General features: G+C 48.9%; 2 protein-coding genes across 12 annotated transcripts in view; one reads left to right on the forward strand and one right to left on the reverse strand.

Moving 5' to 3' along the window:
* The first annotated feature begins 111 nt into the window (after positions 1-111).
* Positions 112-18,018, forward strand: fnbp1l (formin binding protein 1-like). Of its 5 annotated transcripts, none has more exons than XR_008951270.1 (17): positions 113-271; positions 8,094-8,209; positions 8,611-8,661; positions 8,770-8,917; positions 9,081-9,143; positions 10,014-10,118; positions 10,247-10,375; positions 10,453-10,599; positions 10,681-10,908; positions 11,767-11,919; positions 12,715-12,824; positions 12,996-13,128; positions 13,195-13,286; positions 13,356-13,531; positions 13,613-13,650; positions 13,821-14,147; positions 15,861-18,018. XR_008951270.1 is itself a non-coding variant. In XM_057037640.1 (17 exons), the coding sequence occupies exons 1-17, from the start codon at positions 248-250 to the stop codon at positions 15,866-15,868; spliced, it is 1,842 nt and encodes a 613-aa protein (XP_056893620.1). In that variant the 5' UTR covers positions 113-247; the 3' UTR covers positions 15,869-18,018. The 5 variants fall into 5 exon arrangements, 4 of the variants coding, with proteins under 4 accessions (XP_056893621.1, XP_056893620.1, XP_056893619.1 ...); XM_057037640.1 differs by having other exon boundaries at positions 13,821-13,941; XM_057037639.1 differs by lacking the exon at positions 15,861-18,018 and having other exon boundaries at positions 13,821-15,076.
* Positions 18,019-18,055: 37 nt separating this feature from the next.
* The window catches only part of bcar3 (BCAR3 adaptor protein, NSP family member), a 35,730-nt gene continuing 29,105 nt past the window's right edge, over positions 18,056-24,680 (reverse strand). For 6 of the 7 annotated variants that reach the window (XM_057037631.1, XM_057037633.1, XM_057037636.1 and 3 more), the window contains 12 exons: positions 23,660-23,788; positions 22,734-22,859; positions 22,485-22,601; positions 22,188-22,414; positions 21,941-22,041; positions 21,541-21,849; positions 20,968-21,473; positions 20,754-20,869; positions 20,374-20,545; positions 20,196-20,307; positions 18,851-19,054; positions 18,056-18,775 (listed from right to left, as the gene is read on the reverse strand). In XM_057037631.1, coding sequence (XP_056893611.1) covers positions 18,597-18,775; positions 18,851-19,054; positions 20,196-20,307; positions 20,374-20,545; positions 20,754-20,869; positions 20,968-21,473; positions 21,541-21,849; positions 21,941-22,041; positions 22,188-22,414; positions 22,485-22,601; positions 22,734-22,859; positions 23,660-23,788 — 2,298 coding nt within the window. In that variant the 3' untranslated portion in view covers positions 18,056-18,596. The remainder of the gene's footprint in view (positions 18,776-18,850; positions 19,055-20,195; positions 20,308-20,373; positions 20,546-20,753; positions 20,870-20,967; positions 21,474-21,540; positions 21,850-21,940; positions 22,042-22,187; positions 22,415-22,484; positions 22,602-22,733; positions 22,860-23,659; positions 23,789-24,680) is intronic. The other variant, XM_057037632.1, reaches the window with a different exon arrangement.

A 24,680-nucleotide genomic window follows, 5' to 3' on the forward strand; every position in this document is an offset into this window, starting at 1 on the left:
GTTGTTATTGATTATTATGATTCTCTGTGTGCGTGTGTGTGCGTGCGTGCGTGCGTGTGCGTGCAGGGGGGCTGGTCCCGGGCACCTGTTCTGCGCGGCCCTGCTGGATCAGATCAGCCCGATAGGGAGCAGCAGGAGCGGCAGCAGGAGGAGGAGACAGTTGGGAACCGGAGTCGCAGCGGTGGGTCAGGACGGTCTGAGCGGAGAAAACCGAGTCCACTACGGCAGAAGTCAGGAGGAATCCGCCATGAGTTGGGGAACGGAGCTCTGGGTATGTTTCAGCTCTTTTAGTCGGTTCGTGTCAGCGGGCTGCCCGCCGACAACACGCCGACCTTTGGTGCAGAAGTGACCGGCAGAGAGGCGTTAACCCTCCGCTTTGTGTGTGGAGGCGAGCGGCTAACCGAGGCTAGCGGCGCTAGCCGGCTAAAGCTAACTCACGGTGCACCTTCACGTCGGTGACAGCCGAACAATAGGCAGGTCTGCGGGGCGGCAGGGGGGGGACAGCCGGGGCGGTGGCTGCCGTCTCACGCACGGTGCCCCGCAGATTACACTCATTCTGGGCCGCCGAACCGACCTTTCTCCCTGGTTGGTAACTTAAGAAGTAGTTTGATGATAGATTGTCGTGTGTCACACCCTGTTCGGGGCGAAGGGTTGGCGGGGGTATCGGGTGGTGGATCGGTGTGGTTCTGGGGGCCACCCGCCGGCCGGAACAATTACCCCGCAGACGTCTTAGCCCAGTCCCCGTCCTCATTAACGAGCCGGTCCACACGTGGGTTTCCAGCCTTTTGTTTTAAGTTGCGTGCGTTCAGAAGACGCGCACGCGCCGGTGTGACCGGAATCCTCCACCTGAAAACGACTCTTCTGTTAATATCTGTTCAAATGGGCCCAAACTGCAACATTTGCACATCTTGTGGCTAAACTCTGGATGCGGCTTCTCTCCATTTCTGGCTAATTAGGCGTCTAATTTCAGCCACATCCCGAATTATTCAGTAAAAATGTCTGGGTATTGTTTATTAAAAATGAAAACCCTGTGGTGGGTAATGGCTTGTAACTGGAGAGGTAACCCCGTGTGTGTGTGTGTGTGTGTGTGTGTGTGTGTGTGTGTGTGTGGTGTGTGTGTGTGTGTGTGTGTGTGTGTGTGTGTGTGTGTGACATGATACTCCTCCTGTTGTAATCTCCACTTTAATATACCGTCAGCCAGTTTTTCGCTTGCTCAGCCCACAAATGTAACTTCACTGTTGCTGTGAAGGAGCAAATAAAGCTTAGATTGTAGAATCCTCACGGCGTTCAGTGTTTTTACTGTTTCTCTGAGAGTTGATGGTCACGTTTAAAAGGTCCAGATCAACTCAAGAGAAACAGGATTTTGATTTGCATTAAACAGCCGTCATAATCCGCTGATCAGATTAATATATTGGCTGTCTGATGTCAGATTACTCTGCATGTGGGATGCAAAGCAGCTGATCGGATGTTGTTTTTCATACATGAATGACGACGATGTGCTTTTTAATGCCGTTTATGTGGATTAGGACTGAGGGGAATAATAGAGCTTCTTCCATTGAGTTATTGTTTGTTAAATATTGTGAGTTCTCTTCTCCTACGGACCCAGATGCTTCATATTTGCACAATCTACTGTCAATTTATTCTAAATTAGATGACAGGCAATCATTTCCGGGGTCATGCGTAAACAAGAATGTCCAAATCAACGTAAATAATTAGAATTTAAATTTGCGTCCTACACATTTGATATGTGCGTCCATGTTTGTGCAACAGGCTCGTGTTCAACACTCGTCTAATACAGAAACAACCTCATTTTATGAATGAGAAGTTGATTATTTTTGTCTATTTAAAATGGTTTTAATGAGCACTTTATGTTAAATTTTTATTTAAATAACATTGGCTTTGAAAAGAGTAAATTAAAACGTGCACATGCGGTTGGTTCTTGCTAGCGTGGCGCCTTTGTCCTGCACGCCGCGCTGAGGCCAGCGAGGAACATCCTATTAGCACGCTGGCTTCCTGCCCGCCTGGAGGAGGAAGTGTTGGTCTGAATCAAAGCTCTGTGTGGCTGAGCGCTGCCCTGCGGCGCCGTGGTCGCCTGCCGGAGGTGAGCGGGGGGCCAGCGGAGCGCCGGGCCGGGCCGGGCCGGGTCGGGCCTGACCGCAGGACCAGAGGCTGGCGGAGGAACCAGGAGGCTCGGAAACCCTCAGAGTTTACTGCCACGCACAGATTTTACATGGTTTTGTAGCGTGAGGTGTCGATCATGTGATAGACCAGGTCAGAAGGCTGCTGGGGGGGGGGGGTATTACTGTCCCGGTTGGTGCGCTCAGCCACACCAACCGGGACACGGGGGGGTGAGGGCATAAGAGGATCAAGCTGGGGGTTCTGAACTGGGCTGGGATGAGGAGAATTTGATGGAGCGTCAGCGATTCATTAAAGGAACCGAATGAGAAAATCCCTGAAGAATATGGGAGGAGTTGGAGGGAGTGAGGGCAGGAGTGGGACGCCACGGAGGACTGGAGTCCACGCTGGTGTCCTGCTGGTGTCCTGCTGGTGTCCTGCTGCTGTCCACGCTGGTGTCCTGCTGGCGTCCTGCTGGCGTCCTGCTCGTGTCCTGCTCGTGTCCTGCTGGCGTCCACGCTGGCGTCCCGCTGGTGTCCACGCTGGTGTCCACGCTGGCGTCCTGCTGGCGTCCTGCTCGTGTCCTGCTGGCGTCCACGCTGGCGTCCCGCTGGTGTCCACGCTGGTGTCCACGCTGGTGTCCTGCTCGTGTCCTGCTCGTGTCCTGCTGGCGTCCACGCTGGCGTCCCGCTGGTGTCCACGCTGGCGTCCCGCTGGTGTCCTGCTCGTGTCCTGCTCGTGTCCTGCTCGTGTCCTGCTCGTGTCCTGCTGGTCAGTCGTGCTTTGGGATTGAATCCTTTCCCTGTGGGGACCCGACTCCCAGACGGACCCATTTCCTCCCCGGGTCACAGCTGGCTCCAACCATCAGCAGTCAGACTCTTGAGCTTTCACCTGTTTCACCTGTCGGACGGTCAAACTTATTCCAAATCTCCGTCTACAACTGTGGAAATGCTCCGCAGCCTCGTTCCTGCTCCTGCGGCATCATTCTCCAAATATCTGCTGCGTCCGACCTTTTTTGTGTTAGTCATGTGACTTTTTCCCTCCTCACATCTTCTCTTTGCCAGTCGGAAGATAAACTACTGTGGCGGCACCATAAGTGTTGATTATATTTTCTTTTCCAGGAAGATCCTGAGTCACCCTCTGGGCTCCAGACCCAGAATGGCGACTTGTCTAGGTCGGCGGCTGCACCCGTGTCTCCTCCAGGAAGTCAGATGTTTATTAGTCACTTATTTTATCAGCCAAAAGGGTGAAAAGAGGCTTTTGGGACACATGGAAAAGAGGAGGATGTGCATTTTCCCTCCATCCTCAGCCGAGTCATGACACGAGCCTCCTCCCTCGAGCTGCCGTTTGGCCCCTGTGTCCTCCTGTGCACGTCTTCGTGCACGGCGACCACGGCTGAGCTCTGTGGAGGGTTTTAGCTCGGCTCGCCCCAGGATTACGCTGGTGTCCTTCACTTGATCTTGAATTGGTGTCGGGACTCTGTGTGTTCTCTTGGAAACCTAAAAACGGGCCTTTTAAATTCGATGACCTCCTCTTGTGTGTGTACAAAACACGGCTAAACCGGCTCACCTCTGCCTGAGGTCGGGCAGCGACGAGGCCGCGATGGTTAAATCACATCACACCTGGTTGCAGGACTTTGGACCCATAAGGATGGACAGTTAGTCTGCTGACGATGCTGGGTTGGAACCCATCACCTTTGTGCCTTGTGCACGCACACTGTGCTCGGTCAGATCCTGGAGGAGCAGCCTCCATCTTTCTGTGGCTGGTGTTTGGGAAACACTGGCGTTCAGGGCATAAATCCACTCATCACGTCTGTACAGGCATAATTGGGATAGATTAAAGTAGGACAACCCCCCCTCCTTTTGTTTCCTTTCCTTTTTAAGCTCAGCCTGTTTGCATCCGAGGAAAAGTGTTATTTTTAAATGCAGGAGTTTTCCCAGGCTGCTTGTTTCTCCAGGGAACTTCCAAAGCCCAATAAAACCCCTCATTTACACTTACACATGGTAACTGCGCAGCATGGAGGTTTTCTGGTTACCAGGGCAACCGATTCATAGGGTATATGGGGCAGACGCTGTGGCCCATCTGCAATATTTTGTGTTCCTGACGGCGTGAGAGTGGTTTTATACCCACAAGAGTCTCAGAGAGGATTCAGATTTCTGCTCTGAACTCATTTAAACCTGCTTCTTCCCTGTCACTTGAGGTTATTGGTCTTTATTTACCCTTTAGGGAAACGCGTGACCACGCTAATTAGAAGCTGTAACCACCAAAACCCAAATAAAATGTGTTGGATTTCACCTCAGCATCGTATAAATAATAATAAAGACAGTGTGACGTATGAACAGACTCACACAGGAGAACATGTGGTCTATTCTCTTTCTGCCAGCTTCCCCTTTACCTGGGTGTCAGGTTTTACTCACTCTACCTGTTCACACTTCCGGTATTCCCTGATGTGCACGGCACCACAGGAAAAGTGAGGAACCAAGGATCCACACTGCGGGCGCCGTCAGACTGTCACATGTTCAGAGCGTTCACACGTGGCCGCTCCCTGCAGGAAGGAAAAGGTCACTTCTGTCAATCTGCGTGTTCAAGACGCGACTCTGAGTGAAGGCGGGTTATTGAGGGTTAGTTCTGCACGGACGTCCCAGTGAGGTTCTGCTCACATGGGTAGTGACGACGTGTGATACGTGATCAATATGGCTGCAGTGATCAATGATGGAGAAGCTGCTGGGTGGAATAAACCCGATGTGACGAGTTTATTGTGTAGGAATCGCTGTCGGGGACCAAAGCTGTAATAGTTGGCCGTCAACAACGCTAACTCGCCCAGACAGTGTGGAACATGTGTGGAAGTGTGTGCGCGCAGGCTTTCACACAGCTGGGAGCCATGGTCGGAACATCTGGGGCTCTGTGAGGAGCTGCAGTCTCCTTATTCTCATTCATTAGTGAGTGGGGTGTGAAACATGGTTGCGTAGGGTTTGTGTTGTGTTGTCAGTGTGTGTTGTGTTGTCAGTGTGCATAATTAGCTGAGGTTTGACCAGAAGGTGACCTGGCGTTTGTGTGCACACGTGCGCTTGTGTGTTTCCTCACGTCAGTATGAAGATATTCAGTTTTAGACCTGACTTTGGGTCTAAGACCGATCCGGCACAGCGTGACCCTTGACCTATTGAACATTAAGAGAATTCCAGGACGCCACGAGGAGGGGGCGTAAAAACGGCCGTGGCGGTCGTGTGCTGGTCAGACGGGCGAGTGTTAAACAGGTCATGTCCTGCTCCTGGTCTGGTATTAATATCTCAGGGTCGGAATGCTCCGATCATCTGTTCCTGTCAGCTACTTGTCTAACCAGTCCACCCGGATATCTCACTTCCGCCTTCTTTTTTCCTTTTGAGAGTGTGTGTATGCGCATGCGTGTGTGTCTGGTCACTGAAGCCTCCAGGTGTGTCAGCAGAACAAGGTGTTGGATGAACGCAGGTCCTGGGAGGTCTGGAGCATGGTCACGGTGGCCCAGGAGCTCCCTCTGATGGTCCTGTAATAGCATTAATCTACTATTGTGGTAAACGAGGTCAGATGGTGAAGGAAGTGTCGTCTGCGTTGATGAGGACAAACACTCCCCTTCATTCCTTAGTTAAAGCTAAACGCTGACTAGGCACCGACCAGCCTTCCACTGGTTGACTCGCTGGTTTATGGAGCTCATGGAAAATCCAAAAGCTCGTCTTTTACTCACGGAATGTTGGGAAATGGATCACATGACCCAGATTTTTGGTCCTTTAGCGTGTTTGTTTACACGATTCAGGAAATCTGATCATTGTCGGATAGCTGCTGTGACCAGATTATTCCAGTGTTCACTGCTGTTATCGGATTAACTTCACTGCATTTGTGTCTGTTAGTGTGAGTTATTACTCCCAGTTATCAGATTTTATGTTTATATAAACCGGTGTGTGTGTTGGCGTGAGTGTGTGCTTGTGTGTGGGTGTGAATAAAGGTTGTTGTGTATTGTCCTTCATATAAAGGGTCTAACTGGAGTTGTGTGGTGGTTTCTTCACCTCTGATAATGGTTGTGTACATTTCCTGGTGTGTTTAATGTGTCAGAAGTGTTGGGGTCTGTTTGGAACTGGCGTTTTCAATCTGAAATAATAGTAGAAAACTCTTCCCAAAGCTAAATGTTTATTGTCTGAACAAATCCAAGATGAGACGGAGTTAAAAATGTGTGATTTCTTTATTTTCTTTCTTTCCCGAGCTGGCAGGAGAGAGCTGGAATCAGGCTGAAAGCCTCCGGTGGAGTTTCAGCTCTTTCTCACAGTTCATGTGCTCAGCTGTCGGTGAACTGAGACTGACGTAATCCAGACTGAAAGAGACGCTGCGCCTGGAACAGGCAGAAACAGCCACTCGGGACCAACTTGCTAACAAAAGGAGCACGCCCTGCTGGACCCTGTCGGACACACGTACCCAAATGTGATATAAGATTTAATAGTCAGCCTGATGCAACCAAACGGTCACAACCTTCAGTCACCGACTCATAAGCAACCGTCAACTCTGAGGTGCTGGTTGTCTCTAATCCAGTCAAATTACCTGTGATTTCAGCCTCTGTGAATCCGTCAGCCACTCAGCGAGGAACCGTAGATGTAGCTACAGTTCAGAAGTCTTGGGCCTGTTTTTAGCTGTTCTGACAGAACTAAACCTCGGTGGACGGACCGGTTCAGATGATAGAACGGGAACAGTAACTCAGATAACCACTGGTTACAACCAAGTAATGCGGAACACCGTCTCTGACCATGTGGAACAGAGCAGGAGACCACAGGTGCCCCTCCTGTTGGCTCAGGAGCGAGGCTCCAGTTCACCACAACATGAACCTGCTATCAGGGGTTCAGGCTGGTGCTGGTAGTGGAATGGTGGGGGCATATTTTCTACATTCACTCATTTGTTCTACTACATGTTACATGGTGCATTTCACCGGCAAAGTGAGGACACATCCTGGTCCTCCCAGTTTTAAAGGGCTGTGTGGGACTTGGTTTTAAAGGTCAGGTTAGACTGGGCTTTAGCCTGCGGCTTGGGTCGTGGTCAGGTATTTAGATGTGATGTTGTGGTAAGTGGCTGAGGCATGCATGATGTCAAGGAAAGTCCTCAGTGTGTGTGTGTGTGTGTGTGTGTGTGTGTGTGTGTGTGTGTGTGTGTGTGTGTGTGTGTGTGTGTGTGTGTGTGTGTGTGTGTGTGTGTGTGTGTGTGTGTGTGTGTGGAATGCTTCAGTAATGAGTCTTTTGTCGTCGCCGGATTTTTCATGTTAATTAACCCGTCTCCCACGATGCAGGCCACTTCTGATTGGCTGAGAAAAGTCTGCTTTGTTGTCTGATTGGTTCCGAGGGTGCTCAGGCTGGGCTTTCACTGGCCTCTCACTCATGTCTGCAAACTAAATGTCTAATTTATTCTCCCACACTGAGAAAAGCCTCCTGTAAACGGGGCAACAGCCTTTATAACCACCCAGAACCTGGGCAGGCGACAGAGTTTCTTCATCTTCTCTGTTTTGCTCCGTTTCAGGGGAAATTTGATGCAAAGAAACATCGTTTCAAAGTCGGACGACAGTGATTTTGTTATTTCTGGGACACGTTTGGGCTGCTTTTTGCTTTCTGATGCAGCAGAACTGGATCCTAAGGCCCAGCGAGGTGAACGTGCGTCTGTTGGTGCAGGTGCTGCCATTAATTCTTCCTCCAGCTCCGTTTTCCTGCCAGCGAACAGATTTGCCGGCCAGAGATGCTGTCATTTCCGCGGGCTGCAGGATGAGCTCATACTCCATTACTTATTCATATACATCATCTCTGCGATGATGCAACCAGCCACAGACAGACGGGCTGAGGAACGGACCCGGGCTCGCACACATCCTCACCACGGTGGTCAGAGCTGCAGCCGAGCGGCGAAACATGGTCCAGTCCAGTCGAGGAGTTAATGTGCATCTCCTCTCCACCTCCCAACCCTCCTGTCTTCATCTTTAGGACCAGTTTGACAGTCTGGACAAACACACTCAGTGGGGGATCGACTTCCTTGAGCGCTATGCAAAGTTTGTCAAGGAGAGGCTGGAAATAGAGCAAAACTACGCAAAGCAGCTCCGGTACACAAACGCACACACACGAACACACACAGCAGTATGAAGACGTGACATCGCCCGTGCTCGTTGTCCTAAAAGACGTCCTGCGTCTCTGTAAATCTGTGTCTCATTAATGCTGTTGAGCTTTAAAATGTCCACCTCAGTCAGCCCGTTAAACCGGGACTCTTATCATCATAACATACAAGCTCCTCCCACCTATTTTATGTCAGAATTGTGTGTCCTTAATTTTGACACACGTTCCTCTGGTCCTTATTAATCATTTCCTCATATTTCCTTCAGTCTGAGGCAACAGAGGATTTGGTATTTAAATCTTAAATGCATACATTCCCGCTTCCTGTCTGTTCCTATCTATCCATGTGACATTAAAAATCCCAGGCAGTATTTTTAAATTTCTGACTTTTCAGGGGTTTGGTGAAGAAATACTGCCCGAAACGCTCGAAGGATGAAGAGCCGCGGTGAGTGAGCGTATTTCTTTGGTAGTAAAAGAAAGAAATCGCTGTTTCCAGGGGCAACGCCTAATTTTTAAACGCATCCAGTACCTGAATCGCTCGTCTTTGCTGCAGGTTCACGTCATGTCTGTCCTTCTACTCCATTCTGAATGAGCTCAACGATTACGCCGGTCAGAGGGAGCTGGTGGCCGAGGAGATGGCTCATAAAGTGTACGGAGAGCTGATGAAGTACAGCCAAGACCTCAAAGCCGAGAGGAAACACGTGAGTCCAGAACAGCCTCAACACACACACACCTGCTGATGAATTAAGGAGGTCTCCAGGTCATCGTCCTCATGTGTCTATGGATGTTTTATTCCATGTTTTTCCCTGTGTTTGTGTCACTCTTGTCGTGGACATATGTGTGTGTGTGTGTGTGTGTGCGCAGCATCTCCAGGAGGGCAGAAAAGCACAGCAGTATTTGGATCAATGCTGGAAACAGATGGACAATGTAAGTGTGGCGAGAGGGAGGAGCAGGGACAGAAGGGGGGGGGGGGGGTGTTTGGTGTAAATACTCTGTTAGCAACAGCCAGCTGCACTCGTCTTTCAGGAAGATTCCAAGAAATGCTAACGGGGGTAACTCCAGGACAAACCAGCTGCCCCAAACTTCACAAATGTCGTTTAGATTTTCCACCAAAAGTACAGACGCGTAACTCTTGTGTGCAGATGCACAGTGAGTAGAAGAGCAGGCCGCTTGTGATGAGACACAGGCGGACGCTCTTCATCTTTCCTCGTGGAAATGTTCGTGTCCGTGGGGAAGGAGGGTCGAGCCAAGATCTGGAAACACACACACACGCAGAGGCCACGATTGACCCCTGAAAAGCTGAATTTTACCTCCAGTCATTTCCTTTGTTCCCTCCTGAGGTCTTTTTTTTATTAGATTTGCCCTTTGAAGAGCGGAAATGCTGTTATTTTACGTCTGAGTGAGCTGATTGTGGCCCATCTGACGGAGGGTCGTGTCCCTGTGACTAATCGGGACTATTTAATGACTGGACTGTAAAGTCTCAGCTCTTCTCTGTGATTCCTTCGCTGCTAATGTGACCCAGATGGGCCGGCAGGAAGTGAAATACACTCAGCGCCAGAGGTATTTGGAGCGGGAGACAAACTTTCTAATTTCTCCTCAGTCACATCTGAACATCAGCCCAGTTGAATCACTTTTACAGGCAAAAGCCCGGATATTACTGACATATTCACATCTCTGACATGGGTCGATTTGATGAACAGTTTTTATCTGTTGCTCTAAAATTCCAAATAGGAATCGAGCGTGTGTGAGGGGAAGTACTACCTTTCATCTTTCTGCCTCACTTTGCTTTGATTCCAGAGTAAAAAGAAATTTGAGAGGGAGTGTAAAGAGGCAGAGAAGTCCCAAATCACCTTCGAACGCTTGGATAATGACATCAATGCCACCAAGTCGGACGTGGAGAGGGTAAGAGGCGCCTGCAGCGACGGTCTTTGATCACTTGTTCTTTGATCTTTGATCACTTGTTCTTTGATCTTTGATTTTGCTCGTTTTCCTGCACAATAATTGAACCTTTTGGACAAAAAAATGTCCAGGCCAAGAACCAGCTGTACGCCAGGACGCACGCGGCCGACGAGAGCAAGAACGAGTACGCCTCTCAGCTGCAGAACTTCAACGCAGAGCAGTGGAAACATTTCAACAACGCCATCCCGCACATCTTCAAGGTAAGGCAACGGGCCGCCGTTGGTCTGAGCTCCTGTAGACGCCATCAGATTCTCCATTGCGTCACTCTGGGCTCCAGAACGTCCAGGCCATGGACGAGCGCCGGACGGTCAAGCTGGGGGAGACGTACCAGAGTTTCGCCGAGGCAGAGCGGAGGGTCATCCCCATCATTTCCAAATGTCTAGACGGGATGATTGTTGCAGCCAAAGCGGTGGATGAGCGGCGGGTAGGTGATAAGCGGAGGCCCGTTGGCACGCGCGTCTCTCCGGGACGCCGGTCCATCACACCCGTCTTCTGTCTCTCCCAGGATTCGGCCATCGTGGTCGAGTCGTTTAAGTCTGGCTTCGACCCTCCGGGGGACTACCCCTTTGAGGACTTCAGTCAGAATCTGAGCAGGACCGGTTCTGATGGCACCATCAGCAACACACCGAAAGGAGACCGGGAGAAGGACGGCGGCCCGGGACCACGATCGGACCCCAAACACCCCATGAGCAGAACCAAGAACAAACTGTGGCTGTTTGGCAAAAAACCAAAGGTATGAAAGAAAATTCTTTTACAGGCTCATGTTATGACAAAATCATGCGATATTTATTTCAAATAAGCATAAGCAGGTAGAATATTATCATATAGCTGTAGCAACATACATAAAAGATTAAGACAAGTTGTTGAGGAATCAGCAGCACAAAAGCTGAGTGATAAAATCAACTTTCCTAAAGTCTAGTTGGAAGCACCAGCGGCCATATTTAACCCTTTATGAGGGTTTCACCATCTAAATGTGCTGATATTGGTTTTCCATGATCGTCTGCATCATATTTGTCCTCCTGCTGATGTAAATGAGCAGCTAGCTTGTTTTATTCTCCCCACACACCAGCTGTGGTGTCCTGGCTGTTCTGCCTCCACTAACAGCACCTCTCTAAGCCTCCCGCTCGCCCTGCTCGGACCTTGGCCCCCTCCATAAAATCCATGCTGGATAATCATTAACCTTCACTCCGGCTTTAGGAACCTGTGTGTTGCACCAGGGCGTGTGTGTGTTTGGATTTTACCACATTATTTAGAGCCCTAATGCTACTCCACAGTAAAGGACTTCACACCTGTAGGTTAGAACAATATAAACTTTAATCATTAAAGCAGTTGTTTGTCCATCTTTGGTTTGAAGCAGCTTTTTGGCTTAATTTTGCCGGCACACAAATAAATTGTTTATTGCATTTAGGAAAAAAAAGACGAGTCTGTCAGGCGACATAAACATTTTATGCTAGTTGATTTTTGCTTTTATTACAAGTGAGATTGTGTTTAAAGAACCCTGTAGCCTGACCTTCAGTTATAGCTCAAACTCAGCACAGCAGCAACGTTCCCAGAGTGTCCTGACTTTGTCCTCTGCTCCTGCTCTCATCAGTCCCCTTCCTCTGCTCCTCCTCCACCACCTTCATCATCCTCCAGCAGCTTTCTTTCATCTCGGTTCAGCTCAGAAAAAGTGAGCCATTATCTGTCTGAGATAAAGACTACAGTTCCCAGAATCCCCCAGAATTTGAGGGCTCTGAAGAGAGGGGTGAGCCAGGACCTGTTGTGGTGTGTTGAGTGGATTGTTGGGGTGTGGGGACTTTATTTGGGAATTGGGAAGCTGTCTGCAAATTATAGAGAATGTTGGATTTTTCTTGGAAGAAAACACTTTTTTTTAACCTTTTTTTTTCTTTCTTTAGTTATTAACTTTTTATCTTTATATTTTTGGCTTGTTTGATTTGGTCATTTGAAGTTGAATCTAACAACAGTTGCAGACACCTTCTTCATCCTCTTTACTCTCATGACTGCACGACTATTTGAAGTTTCTCCTTTTTTCCTTCTTTCAGTTTTAAGAAATGTTTTTGCTCCAATCAAATCATGGAGGTGTGTGTGTGTGTGTGTGTGTGTGTGTGTGTGTGTGGTGTGTGTGGTGTGTGTGGTGTGTGTGTGTGTGTGTGTGTGTGTGTGTGTTGGTTTTGGAGTGCTGTGCTGTTTGGGTGAGACGGTTCAGCCAAAACCACGACTGATTCATGGTGTTTGAGATGAGCTCATGCATTTATATCTGTTTCACCATCTAACTCCGTCTCCTGTTGGTTTTCTTGCGACTCTGTAACCGTCAGTGGTCGGTGAAGACGGTAAGCGTGCGCGTGTGTGTGTGTGTGTGTGTGTGTAGTAACAGAGTGTGTAGCCAAGTCGCCCATTTCCCTCCAGTAACTTCAGTAATCAACAGATTTAGATTTCCGGCCTCCTTCCAGTCCAGATGATGAAACAATGACAGTTTTCGTCTTTGGTCGTCAGCCACCGTTTTATCTAGATTTTAATGCGGTTACGTGTATTTTTAAAGGCTCCGTCTCTAGAAGATTTCAGCCATTTACCACCAGAGCAGAGGAGAAAGAGGCTGCAGCAGAGGATTGATGAACTCCACAAAGAGCTCCAGAAGGAGATGGATCAGAGGTCGGTATTCATCTGTAATCAGCCGTCTAGTAGCACTCTGTATTATTGGATGCTCCCTGATAACGGGAGGGGAGGGGCTTCAGGGGGAGGGGCTTCGGGAGGGGAGGGGCTTCTGAGCCACCTCCATAAAACAACCATCTTCACTTCACCGTCGCTGGTTTTATTTGTTAGAGACGCCCTGAACAAGATGAAGGATGTGTATGAGAAGAACCCTCAGATGGGCGACCCCAGCAGCCTCCAGCCCAAGATATCAGAGACCATCTGCAACATGGAGAAGCTGCGCTCGGAAATCCACAAAAACGAGGTATGAAAAGAGCCGAAGGGCAGGCGAAGGCGGGGGACGCTAACGGTGCGATGCGCTCGTCCACAGACTTGGCTATCGGAGGTGGAAGGAAAGCAGAGTTCCAGAGACAGACGACACAGCGCTGACAACCACCATCGCACTCCTCAGGGCAGAGAGAGGTACCGATGAAGGCTGAGGGGTTTGTTGGGCCGCCGCCAGAACACGCTAACCGTCCTCTTTGGTTCCAGTCCTGAGGGCAGCCACACGGACGACACCGGCCAGGAGCACCACACACCTCATCGCCACGCCAAACCTCCACAGCCAGGAAACCCCAACTCCGACCCGCACGAGTTCGACGACGAGTTCGACGACGACGACCCGCTGCCCGTCATCGGACACTGCAAAGCTCTCTATGGCTTCGACGGTGGGAACAAACGGACGTTTTTGATGTAAACGCAACCGAGACGCCTCCATGTTGACGTGATCTCCTTTGTTTGCCTCCCAGGTCAGAACGAGGGAACGCTTTCGATGGCGGAAGACGAGGTAACGGGTGACTCATTCTTTGACAGGTTCCTGTTTTAATCAGGCTCCTCACAGACGCTTTTTTATTAAAAAAGATAATTAATTCTTGTTAAAGTAAGAAGCTAACTGGCAGTACCAACTATCAGAACCGCAGACAACAACGTTGCTAATGCTAACACTCTCTGCCACAGGTGTTATACATCATAGAGGAGGACAAAGGGGACGGGTGGACCAGAGCGAGGAAGCAAAACGGCGTGGAAGGTTATGTCCCCACGTCGTACGTGGACATCACCCTGGAGAAAAGCAGCAAAGGTGCCGTCACCTACATCTGAAATCACGCTGTCTCCTCACTCGTCTGTCACCCCCTCCACACTTCCATCCCTTCTCTCCATCTCTCTCCAAGAGACGGCGCCTCAACACTTGCACGAACGTCTCACCCGTCCCTCTTCTTTGATTTCCATCTCTGTCCTGTTCGTTCCTCTTCCCTCGCTCTGCTGTCGTATCTGTGAGACTCGCAGGTGAGTGTCTGAGCATGACGACGGAATAAAACACTCGAGCGAGGGCTCATTTAGCCGGTCGTCATGGCGACACCACTTCATGATCAAAGTTTTTAAGACTGTCTATTGTAATATATGAGAGATTTTATTTTAACATCCCTTTTATCTGTTTCTTTTTTTTTTTTTTACCGGAGACATTTGCGCACTGATTTGATGTTCAGTTTTATTGCTGTGTGTTTGTGTGTCGTCTCCACACGGTTTCCTGGGTCTTTTGGACCATCAGCACTGAAGTACAATCATTCTCATAGAAAATCATGTTCTAGGCTGTCAGAGACCATTTTCACACTGTACTAGGAGTTTAATCACAGACTTTAGGCATTTATGGCATTACAAAGCTGTGATTTGGTTTTTTGGTGCTTTGACACAAAGAAGTGCTGGTCACTGTCGGTTTGAATAACACTTCTCTCCTAACCAAATTGGTCTATTCTAGTCAATTCTTTTAAAGTTCTGAAAATCTCATTTTATAGAATGTAATTGTAATGTGTTCGCCAGCCACCAGAGGGCGCCAGAGACTCGGGCAATAACAAGCGTGTGACGGAAGGTTTTAGGGCAGATTTTCATAGAAAAGGAAATATTACTTGTAAAATTGGAAATAATCTTAGTACAGTAGGAGAGATCTTTTCCTTAATAAGTAAATGTAGCGTTGTATGATTATTAATCCAGAATATCTTAACATTGTGGAAATCTAAAAACAAACTTGGGAAACCCTGAATGTGAGCAATAACGTCATGGTTTTTGTTTTGTTTCTTTTTTTCCCCTCAAGAATTACAAATTACTGTGTGGAATATGGTTTCAGTTTATTTAAAGAGACTTCAAGAATATTTTTTCATTGACAAATCCTGTATCCCAACTGTTCTTGCTCTCCGATTAAAACAGTTCAGACACTTTTAGTTTCCCTCAGTATTCTGTTAGTTTGATCCTCTGACAAATCTAATTTTCTAATAACTGTGAACTGCACATGTTCACATATGGCACAGTAACTGATTACATTTTTACATTCGCTGATCTGTGTCTATCTTGTAGGGGCGTTTGCCAGCTATTCTTTATAATAAAAAAAATTGATTTACAGATTGAAAAAGTAGTGGCAAATCATCTATTTGGTTCAAGTGAAACCCTTCAATAGATTATTTTTACAAAAACAAAGCTGAGGCAACAAAGATTGACCAGACATCACAGATAAAAAAGTGTGATCATCACTTATGTCTCCTGATGTTGTTCTGATTCAAAGCTCGTTTTTTTTTTTTTTGTAAAATTCCACGTATTTATGACTAAATCTGAATGATGGTAAATTGCTGCCCTCTTGGTGTAAAGCGCTGCCTTAGTCGGGAAATGCTGCCCTCTACTGGTGGAATATTGCACTCTAATGGGGAAGTGCTGCCCTCTAGTGGTGGAATATTGCACTCTAATGGGGAAGTGCTGCCCTCTAGTGGTGGAATATTGCACTCTAATGAGGAAATGCTGCCCTCTAGTGGAAAAGAGTCCACACTGCGTCCTTAGAGTTGACTGCTCTAACACGAACAGACGCATCCTTCTCAGCCAGAATCCTGCTGAATTTGGCAGATTATTGTTGGAAATGACGATGAACGCAAACAGTTAGATTTTTCCTGTAAAATCAATTGTGCTTAAATCTGAGGCTTGAAGCTTAAACTGTCTTTCTCCTCTATGTGACTGCAGGTTCCTGAGGGCCACACAGTGGTCCGGCGATTTGATTGGCTGGTGGAGGGCTCACGCTGAATGCTGATAATTGGTGGTGGGGGTGATGTAGGGAGGGGGAGTGGTAGTTAACCTGGCAAGTTTGCATGTTTGCATGCTCACGCATCCATAATCAGCAAACCATTCTGGGATACCTGACTGAGTCATGAGTAGAACAAAATATCATCAATAAACAGCCAAATGGGGGGGGGGGGGGGTCAGAATAAGGCTGGCTTTGTTTTACATAACGAGCTCAGTTATTGCTGTCAGGTCTGTGTTGGTCTGTGTGGCTAAGAAATGCCTCTTAGCTGCACATGCTAACAGCCATGTTTATAACATAAGGGGGTTAAATCGGTCACATGTGCTGCATCTTGTGCACAACAACCTCAGTGATGTCATGGGCGTCCTGGCTTTACTAACTTACTGACCAGTGTTGACAGGAGAGCTTTAAAATAAACTTGTCCCAGTTGGAGGAAGGTTTGCAGTTCATGATTTGTCAGATTCACGCTGCTGTGACCCACCTCGATTTCAAACTCATCGTGGCTGTTTGTGACATCAAAGGTCGTTTCTACTCAGATTTGCTCTAACAAAGTCAGTGCTGCAGCACCTGCTTGAACTCTTCATCTTCATCTTCATCTTCATCGTGTTGGTGGCGTCTGCCTCGGGCCGTCACGCCTGCCTCCGCATGTCCTAACGTGTTTCACCTGAGTGCTCGTGTGTCTGTGACGTCTTGAATGTTGCCACCACGCTTCGATGGATGTCCGGCATGTTTGTAATTGTGCGTCCAGTTCACACACGTTCAGATCCACGTGTTAGCGTCAGGTAAACACGTGACCCCCTTCTGGTAATCCCCCCATCGGTCAGCAGGTGGCGCTGTTCCCCAGCAAACCCATCGGCTGCAACGACGCCAAACATCGTCGGGAGTTCTGCTTTCCTCTCTGCCTTAAAACTGGTGATTCCATTCACATCTGGATGCGGCTGCGGTTCTACTTGAATACATTTCCCATCAGCCCCTGGGGCGGCCCCGCCTGCATGATTTTAGCCCACATTTGATCAGTTGTTTTTAAGACTGTGACGTATGCAGGCATCGACCACTGACGTATGCACATTTACAGGACGGGACACTCCAACATGTCGGAATGTGAATGTGCGCACGTGACGCGTTTTATTTTTTGTTAAGATTTGTACATGTGAGCATCTTTTTTCATGTTGAATGTGTTTCAAAGCTGATTGTCTGATCACTTCATGGGAGGTTTGAGCTGACGCACTTTCCCCGATGCACCAACGCATCGTGAATCTGAGATGAACGAGTGAATTGATGAATCACAATGAAGGTGTTACCCTTCTGCCCCGATGTTTTTATACTCATTTTATAACTCGAATTATTTCGCATGTTGTTGTTTTTTCTACGTTCTTTCATTTCTGAGTTGAAGAAACGTGCGGGACGCTGTCGGAACGGTCCTCCTCCTCTTCGCCAGCAGGTGGCGCCACCAACGCTGTCAGGTTTCCTCCGAAGCTGTGAAAGTGATGTTTCCTCGTGGCTGCGGCTCGGTTTGCACCATATTTCTTATTGTGTGTAGATTGAATAGATTAGAGGCGGCAACGTTGCGCCGTGATTTAAGGTTTTGGAATTTTCTTTGTCTTCCAACGCTGATTTAAAAACCCAAAGATGGTCAGAAATTATGATGTAATTACAGCGAATCAGCTTGTCCACTTGATGGTGCCTGTGATCTTTCTTTCGTTGTGTGGTTGCCACGACAACCCCCTGCTGTACAGCTTCGGTGTACAGAAGTTGCTTCTTTGTACTGATGAACTGCTGGTTGACTCAGGCTTGTTGGTGCAGTTAAAGAACTTTTTAAAACAAACCAAAAGTAGCGTCGGTGTTCTTTTATTTTTGCTATTTAAAGCCGAACCGTGCGGTCGCTACGACAACGGTCGCCGTGCTGGGATGTTCCAGCTGTTGGAAACAATCAGGGTTGCAGACGTGTGTGTTGACACACTCGAAGCGTCGGTTCCTGAGCCGTCTCCCGTCCTCCCACGCTGACGTGCATCTTTTAATGTTGCCCCAGAACAAAATGCTCCTCTTTTTTTTTCCTCCTTTCAGGATGTTGTTATAAAAATAAACGTGATGCAAACGTTGTCTCGTCTTCAGTGCAGAAGTTTGTTTCAGACATTCAGCAACTTTAACGTGTTTATTACAGCGGTTCATAAAATTAATACGCTTTTTTTTACAGTATTCTACATAAAATATATACAGACATCAACGTGCTGATATTTCAGTATGTACAACCGTATTCTAACTTTAATTCTGTTCACATTTACACAGGAACAAAAATATTTTTATTCATCTAAAGATTCAGAAGAAAACCTGGATTTACACATTAGGAGGGAATATTTTTCTGCTCTCCCACAGTAAAAATATCCACTGCACATATTTAAGATAAAAATATGATCTAAGTTTGCTGTTTGTATCTACAAATGCGACTTTTGATTCACTTCTGTGCTCGTTTCACAAGCAACAACCAGATGATTTTTGGGTTCGACTGACGATCAGCGCCGCTTCCTGTCGGGATTCAGCGCCGCTTCCTGTCGGGATTCAGCGCCGCTGGCTGGAATGTTGCCATGGTTTCATGATGATTTTACACTCTTAAGGGGAAACTTTCTCCTGAGAATTCCTCCACGTTCGGGACGTTTCCACCCGACCTCGCTTGGGCAACTTCAGATCACCGTCTGGGTTTTTGGAGGCGGCTCCAGTTTCCGTGACAACGCAGTGAGGATGAGGTTGAACTTGTTGTATCGATCCGATTGGTTGACACAAGCGCCGCGGCTTCCCCACAACAGCCGCAGCTGGAAGTCCGTTTTAAACACCTCCAGCAGCTCGTCGTCGCACCGGAACTCTGGGGAAAAAATAAATAAAAAATTAAGACAACAATAAATGAGTCGACAAAAAACAGGCCGGTCGCCGCCGTTACCCTGTAACATTTTCTCGGCGTTCTGTGCGTAGCTCCGTGTGTTGTGCGCTACGCCGCGCGCGGCCTCAAGGTGGCGCAGCATGATGTCACAGCCCTGGTCGTTGGTCTCCCAGAGCTCCGCCCCCTCTGACATCACAGACGAACGCTCCATCAGCGTGAGGAGAGGCAGCAGGACGGGGACACAGACGGTGGGGGGACAGGAAGCTGCAGGAGGTGAAAGGTCAACCTTATTTTTAGCTGCAGGAGGTGAAAGGTCAACCTTATTTTTAGCAACTTCATAACATGATAAATCGACTAAAGTCAGAAATAAACAAGTGTCGACCTCATGAGGTCCGGAGGAGCTTTGATAGTAACAATCATTAGCAGGATCTGAGCTAAGCTAATTAGCCTAAACTTGTTCTTCACGTGTGATTGGTGACCCGTTATTGACCCGTTATTGACCCGTTGACTCGTTATTGACTCCTTATTGACCCCTTATTGACTCGTTATTGACCCCTTATTGACCCATTATCGACTTGTTATTGACTTGTTATTGACCCGTTATTGACTTATTATTGACCCCTTATTGACTCATTATTGACCCGTTATTGACTCGTTATTGACCCGTTATTGACTCATTATTGACCCGTTTTTGACCCCTTATTGACCCCTTATTGACTCATTATTGACCCGTTTTTGACCCCTTATTGACCCCTTATTGACTCATTATTGACCCCTTATTGACTCATTATTGACCCGTTTTTGACCCCTTATTGACCCCTTATTGACTCGTTATTGACTCGTTATTGACCCGTTATTGACCCGTTTTTGACCCCTTATTGACTCGTTATTGACTCGTTATTGACCCGTTATTGACCCCTTATTGACTCCTTATTGACTCGTTATTGACCCGTTATTGACCCGTTTTTGACCCCTTATTGACCCCTTATTGACTCGTTATTGACTCGTTATTGACTCGTTATTGACCCGTTATTGACCCGTTATTGACTCGTTATTGACCCCTTATTGACTCGTTATTGACTCGTTATTGACCCGTTTTTGACCCCTTATTGACCCCTTATTGACTCGTTATTGACTCGTTATTGACCCGTTATTGACCCCTTATTGACTCGTTATTGACCCCTTATTGACTCGTTATTGACCCCTTATTGACCCCTTATTGACCCGTTATTGACCCCTTATTGACCCGTTATTGACTCGTATTGACCCGTTATTGACTCGTTATTGACCCCTTATTGACCCGTTATTGACCCCTTATTGACTCGTATTGACCCGTTTTTGACTCGTTATTGACCCCTTATTGACCCCTTATTGACCCCATCAGTGAGCTGTCTGAGCTCAGTACCTGTGCCCTCGTAGAGGTTCTTGAAGAACGGTTTGAGAGTTTTCTCGTAGCTGATGGCCGTCTGAGTGTAGTTTCTCCGTAAGGTCGTCCAGGTCTCCTCCAAACGGCTGATCTACACCAACACACAAAGCGTCAGACTTGTTTTTCCCCGACGCGTCTGTGTGTCTGTCTGTGTCACCTGAGGCAGGTCCAGCGCCTTCATCAGTGCGGTGAAAGCAAACAGGTCGCCCACCGCGTCCTTCAGCTCCAGCGCCACCAGGATGATGCGATTTAAGGTGGTGGCGCGCTCGTCTACGCTGCCCGTACATCCCAGAATATCCACGGCAACGCCGATCGCCATGGTGTGATGCCTGGGACGGGCACAACGTGAGTAAGATGTGAGGCGCACACGTGCTAACGCCAACGCACTCATGTGGCTGGGTAGACAGGTGTGCGGGTGGGTAGACAGGTGTGCGGGTGGGTAGACAGGTGTGTGGCTGGGTAGACAGGTGTGCGGGCGGGTGGGTAGACAGGTGTGCGGCTGGGTAGACAGGTGTGTGTGTGTGTGCGTGCGTGCACCTCTCCATCAGGTCCAGCCTGAGCTGGCGTCCATGTGGCAGCGTCACCAGCTCCAAGCCCGAGGCCACGCCCATCTGGGACTTTAGCTCTGGAGTCACTCCGATGATTCTGGCCACCTGCCGGAAACACCAGGTTTAGAATCCTGTTTGTGTCGGACACGTTATTCCTGTGTGGATCCTGGCCGCCTCGCGTGCACGTGCGCGTGCACGTTTACCTGGCAGTCGGCCTTCAGCAGGTGTCTGGCGATACTCTGGTGGTCGTGGCTGAGCAGCAGCTCCTTCGCCCTCTTCAGGACCGACATCTCCAGCGGTTTGTTCTCCGCCGGCAAGAGTCGAGATCCGAAATCCGCCGGCCGGAACGTCGACTCCGTCTCTACGATCGGCCGCAGGAAGCCGAGGGTCTTCCTCTTCCTGTCCTCCTCCTCTTCCTCGCTGGTGTACTCCAAGGGGGCGCTGGCGTGATGGTAGGAGCTTCTGTCCAGGCCTCTCCTCCCCGCCGCCTCCCCCTCGCCCACTTCCTCCCTCCTCAGTCTCTCCACGTGGCCGCAGAGCGGCGCCTGAAGGTCGAAGGCGCCGTTCGATTGGTACAAACCCGCCGGTGCTTCAGAACCTCGGAGGGGGTCGGCGGGTGGACCTCCGGAGTGGGAGGAGCCCAGAGAGCGCTCTGCAGGCTGGAGCTGGTGGTGGAACTTCAGGGGTTTGCTTGGAGATCCAGGAGGAGCTGAGAAGACGGAGACGGCGTCAGACCGACCAGGACCGTCACCAAACAACCGCAGCTTCAAACGAACCTTTACCTCCGGTCCGCCGTGGCAACGCTGGCGTCTCCGCACATGAGGAGTCCAGCTGGGGTGCGTTTAAGCTGGGGGGGTCGGCGGGGGGGCACAGACGAGACAGCAGCACCTTGCTGGGTTTGGGAGGCGGTTTGGGACACAGCTGACTGTCGGAGCCTCTGATTGGCTGACCTGACAGGAGCTCTGCCGACCTCCGGGGCACCGAGGGGCTCAGCACCGGCTCGCTGCCCGTCCGGAACACCGGGGACTTGTGGGAGGGGCTCAGGGGGACCGAGTCTGCGAGCGGGGGGGGCTGAGGTTTGGATCCTGGGGAGGACCAGAACAAATGAAAGGAGTCAAATTTGTTTTGGTACACTTGGAAACAGTGAATTGTGGGTAATCGCGGGGGCTCTTTTACCGAGAGGCAGGTAGCTCTCTGATTGGTGCGCCTTGAGTGGGCGTCGCCTATCGTGGACCTGATTCAGACTGGCTGGTTGGCTGCCGCAGCGATCCTTCGTCCTGGGGGAGGAGGGGTTGCTAGAAAGTGTTAATTTAAGGTGAAAGGGACAGAAAGCGGTCTTCTTGTGTCCACACCCGTTATTAATCCGTTATTAATCCGTTATTAATCAGATAACAGAGCCGATACGTCCTAGTGCCTGGCGTACCTGAGCTGGCCGGCGTGGCCGTTGTCCTGGCACGCGCTGCCGTCCCGTATGGCGTGGGCACCGTCATGCGTGTGCCCGTTGGTGATGTTGAGGCTGAGGCGTTTCTGACTCCGCCTCTCCTGCGCCATCAGTCGCTCTCGGTGGTTGTTGGAGACGCCGTATTTCTCCTCCAGGCAGCGCAGCGGCAGGACTCTGTTGATTGGCTGGAAGATAATGGCGCCGACCACCTACAGGCGAGAGATGGCGCCTTCAGAAACCGCCCTCATTGATGAAGACGAGCCGCGTGCGATCACTCACGGGGGAGACGGGTTTCCTGTTGCCGACGTAGTACCGAATGAGCGCAGGGACGTTGTCGAATCCTTCCCTGTCCAGCCGGAACTCCACTCTGGTGTAGGCCTCATTCAGCGTCACCACCTGGGGGAGGAGCTTGGGCCTTCAATAATCAATTTATTGGTTTGTGCTGCCACCTTGTGGACAAAATCAGTTGTTTCGCGTTTCTTTTCAAGGTCGACGAACCGCGAGCGGCCCGGTGCAAAGACGGTTTACCTTCTTGTTGATTTTAAAGTGCTGGGCTGTGTTTCTCCACTGGGAGGTCAGGACGTAACTCCCTGGGCTGGACAGGGAATCCCGGATCAGGAAATCTCCGTCACGCTGCACCAGGGTTTCTGCAACCTTTAACAATACATGAGATTACATACCGGCCACACACACACACACACACCACACACACACACACACACACACAGGGAGTTTGTTTCCATTTTAAACATTTAATTAAAGCCGATGGCGGTCGGCTGCTACTGTCGCCTACAGGAACTCGGATCCATCTGGTTTGACATAGTTACGCAAGACTTGAAGTTAAAAAACAGAATATTTGATTTACATACATGGAGACTATTTAGTTTATACTAATATTAATAAAGATATGGCTGTAGCAATTTGAATAAACATGAATGGTTGTGTTGTTTCAACATGTGTTGATTCTGCTTGTTAATAAACTTGGATTTATTTGTAATTGTATTTCTATCTTTGTGAGGACTCTTCCAGACATAAACCCGAACCTAGACCCCTTTGATGTTGTGCGGACCGGCCAAAATGTCCTCACTTTACAGGTCAAATGTATATTTTGGTTCTTTCTATGTAGCAAACACAAACACACGCGTTACAGACTTTAATTAAGCACGTGTTTGCATAGTTTATAATGCTAGTTTAGCCAGAGGAAGCAGCTAATTAAATGTGATTGCACGATAAAGAAGGCTTGGTAACAAAACAAACTCTCTTATAACAGGACACCCACACACGTCCTGTTATAACAGAGTTATAACTCTGCCGTACAGGCACAGTTTAGCTGTAATCTCCGTGTCTGTGTGAGGTCTAGGTGATCAGGTTCAACAAGTTTTGATCCTCACTTCTTCAGGGAGGGACTGGTGACTCAGAGTGTGTGTGAGAGTGTGTGTGAGAGTGTGTTCCACCTGTCTCGGTATTGCTCCGTGGTACCACGCGTGGCTCCGCAGCTCCTCACAGTCCATCTTCAGTTCCTCCTCCAGCTCCTTGCGCAGTTTCTCAGAAGGACACTCCAGGATGAACTGATCCCTGGAGAACTGGTGAAAGGACACACAAACACGGCAACAGCCGATCAAGACCGGCGCTAACGGTGCGGCAGCATGTGACGTCCAGGAACAAGCGTAATAATAGAGTAATAAGTGTGTGAGGCCATCTCCACCAGGCAGGTTCAGGTGTTTCACGCTGGGCTCAGACGCTTCAGGTTCCACCATGAGACTGATGATGAACCACTCATGTAAAGTTTGTCACATGACCCTCGTCCCAGTCTAAGGCGCCGCCCCCTCGGTGCACCTCCAGTTCCACGTTTAATTCAACAGAAATTATTTTAATCTCCAGGTTTGATGCCTGCGGCAGGTTCAAGTTCCTGAGGGCACATTTGGATTTGAGCAGACGCGCCATCGTTTATCCTCACACACACTTTACACACACCAAACACGACATTTCTGCAAGGCGTCATTCGGAAAATCCTCCGAGAGCCAGAAGAGCAAACAACATTTCGGCAAACAAAAGCCTCAAACTGGGAGCTCAGCAGGCAAATCAGCAACAAATACATGAAGTTTCCTTTCGGACCAACAACTGTTCAAACAGAATGAAGTCGACTATTAAACAGAGAAGAAAGAATCTCCTGATCCTGAAAAAGACCTGGACTGAAGGTCACCTGATCCAGTCAGTGGGAACAGCAGAAACAATGTTTGAATAAAAGGTCAGTAAAATGGAGCACAGACAGACAGGTCTGGTAACAAAATGACACTCACACTCACTCACACACACACACACACACACACACACTTACGTGATAGCTGCTGGGTCTCTGCATCGTTCACTCTCGCTGCTCATAGTAAAGTCCTGTGGTTTATACACCTGCTGTCAGGCACACACATCTCCTCTGTAGCAACATGCTAACTCACACACACACACACACGCTCCTCT

Source organism: Takifugu flavidus, chromosome 7 (genome assembly GCF_003711565.1).
Source record: "Takifugu flavidus isolate HTHZ2018 chromosome 7, ASM371156v2, whole genome shotgun sequence".
Lineage (NCBI taxonomy): Eukaryota > Metazoa > Chordata > Actinopteri > Tetraodontiformes > Tetraodontidae > Takifugu > Takifugu flavidus.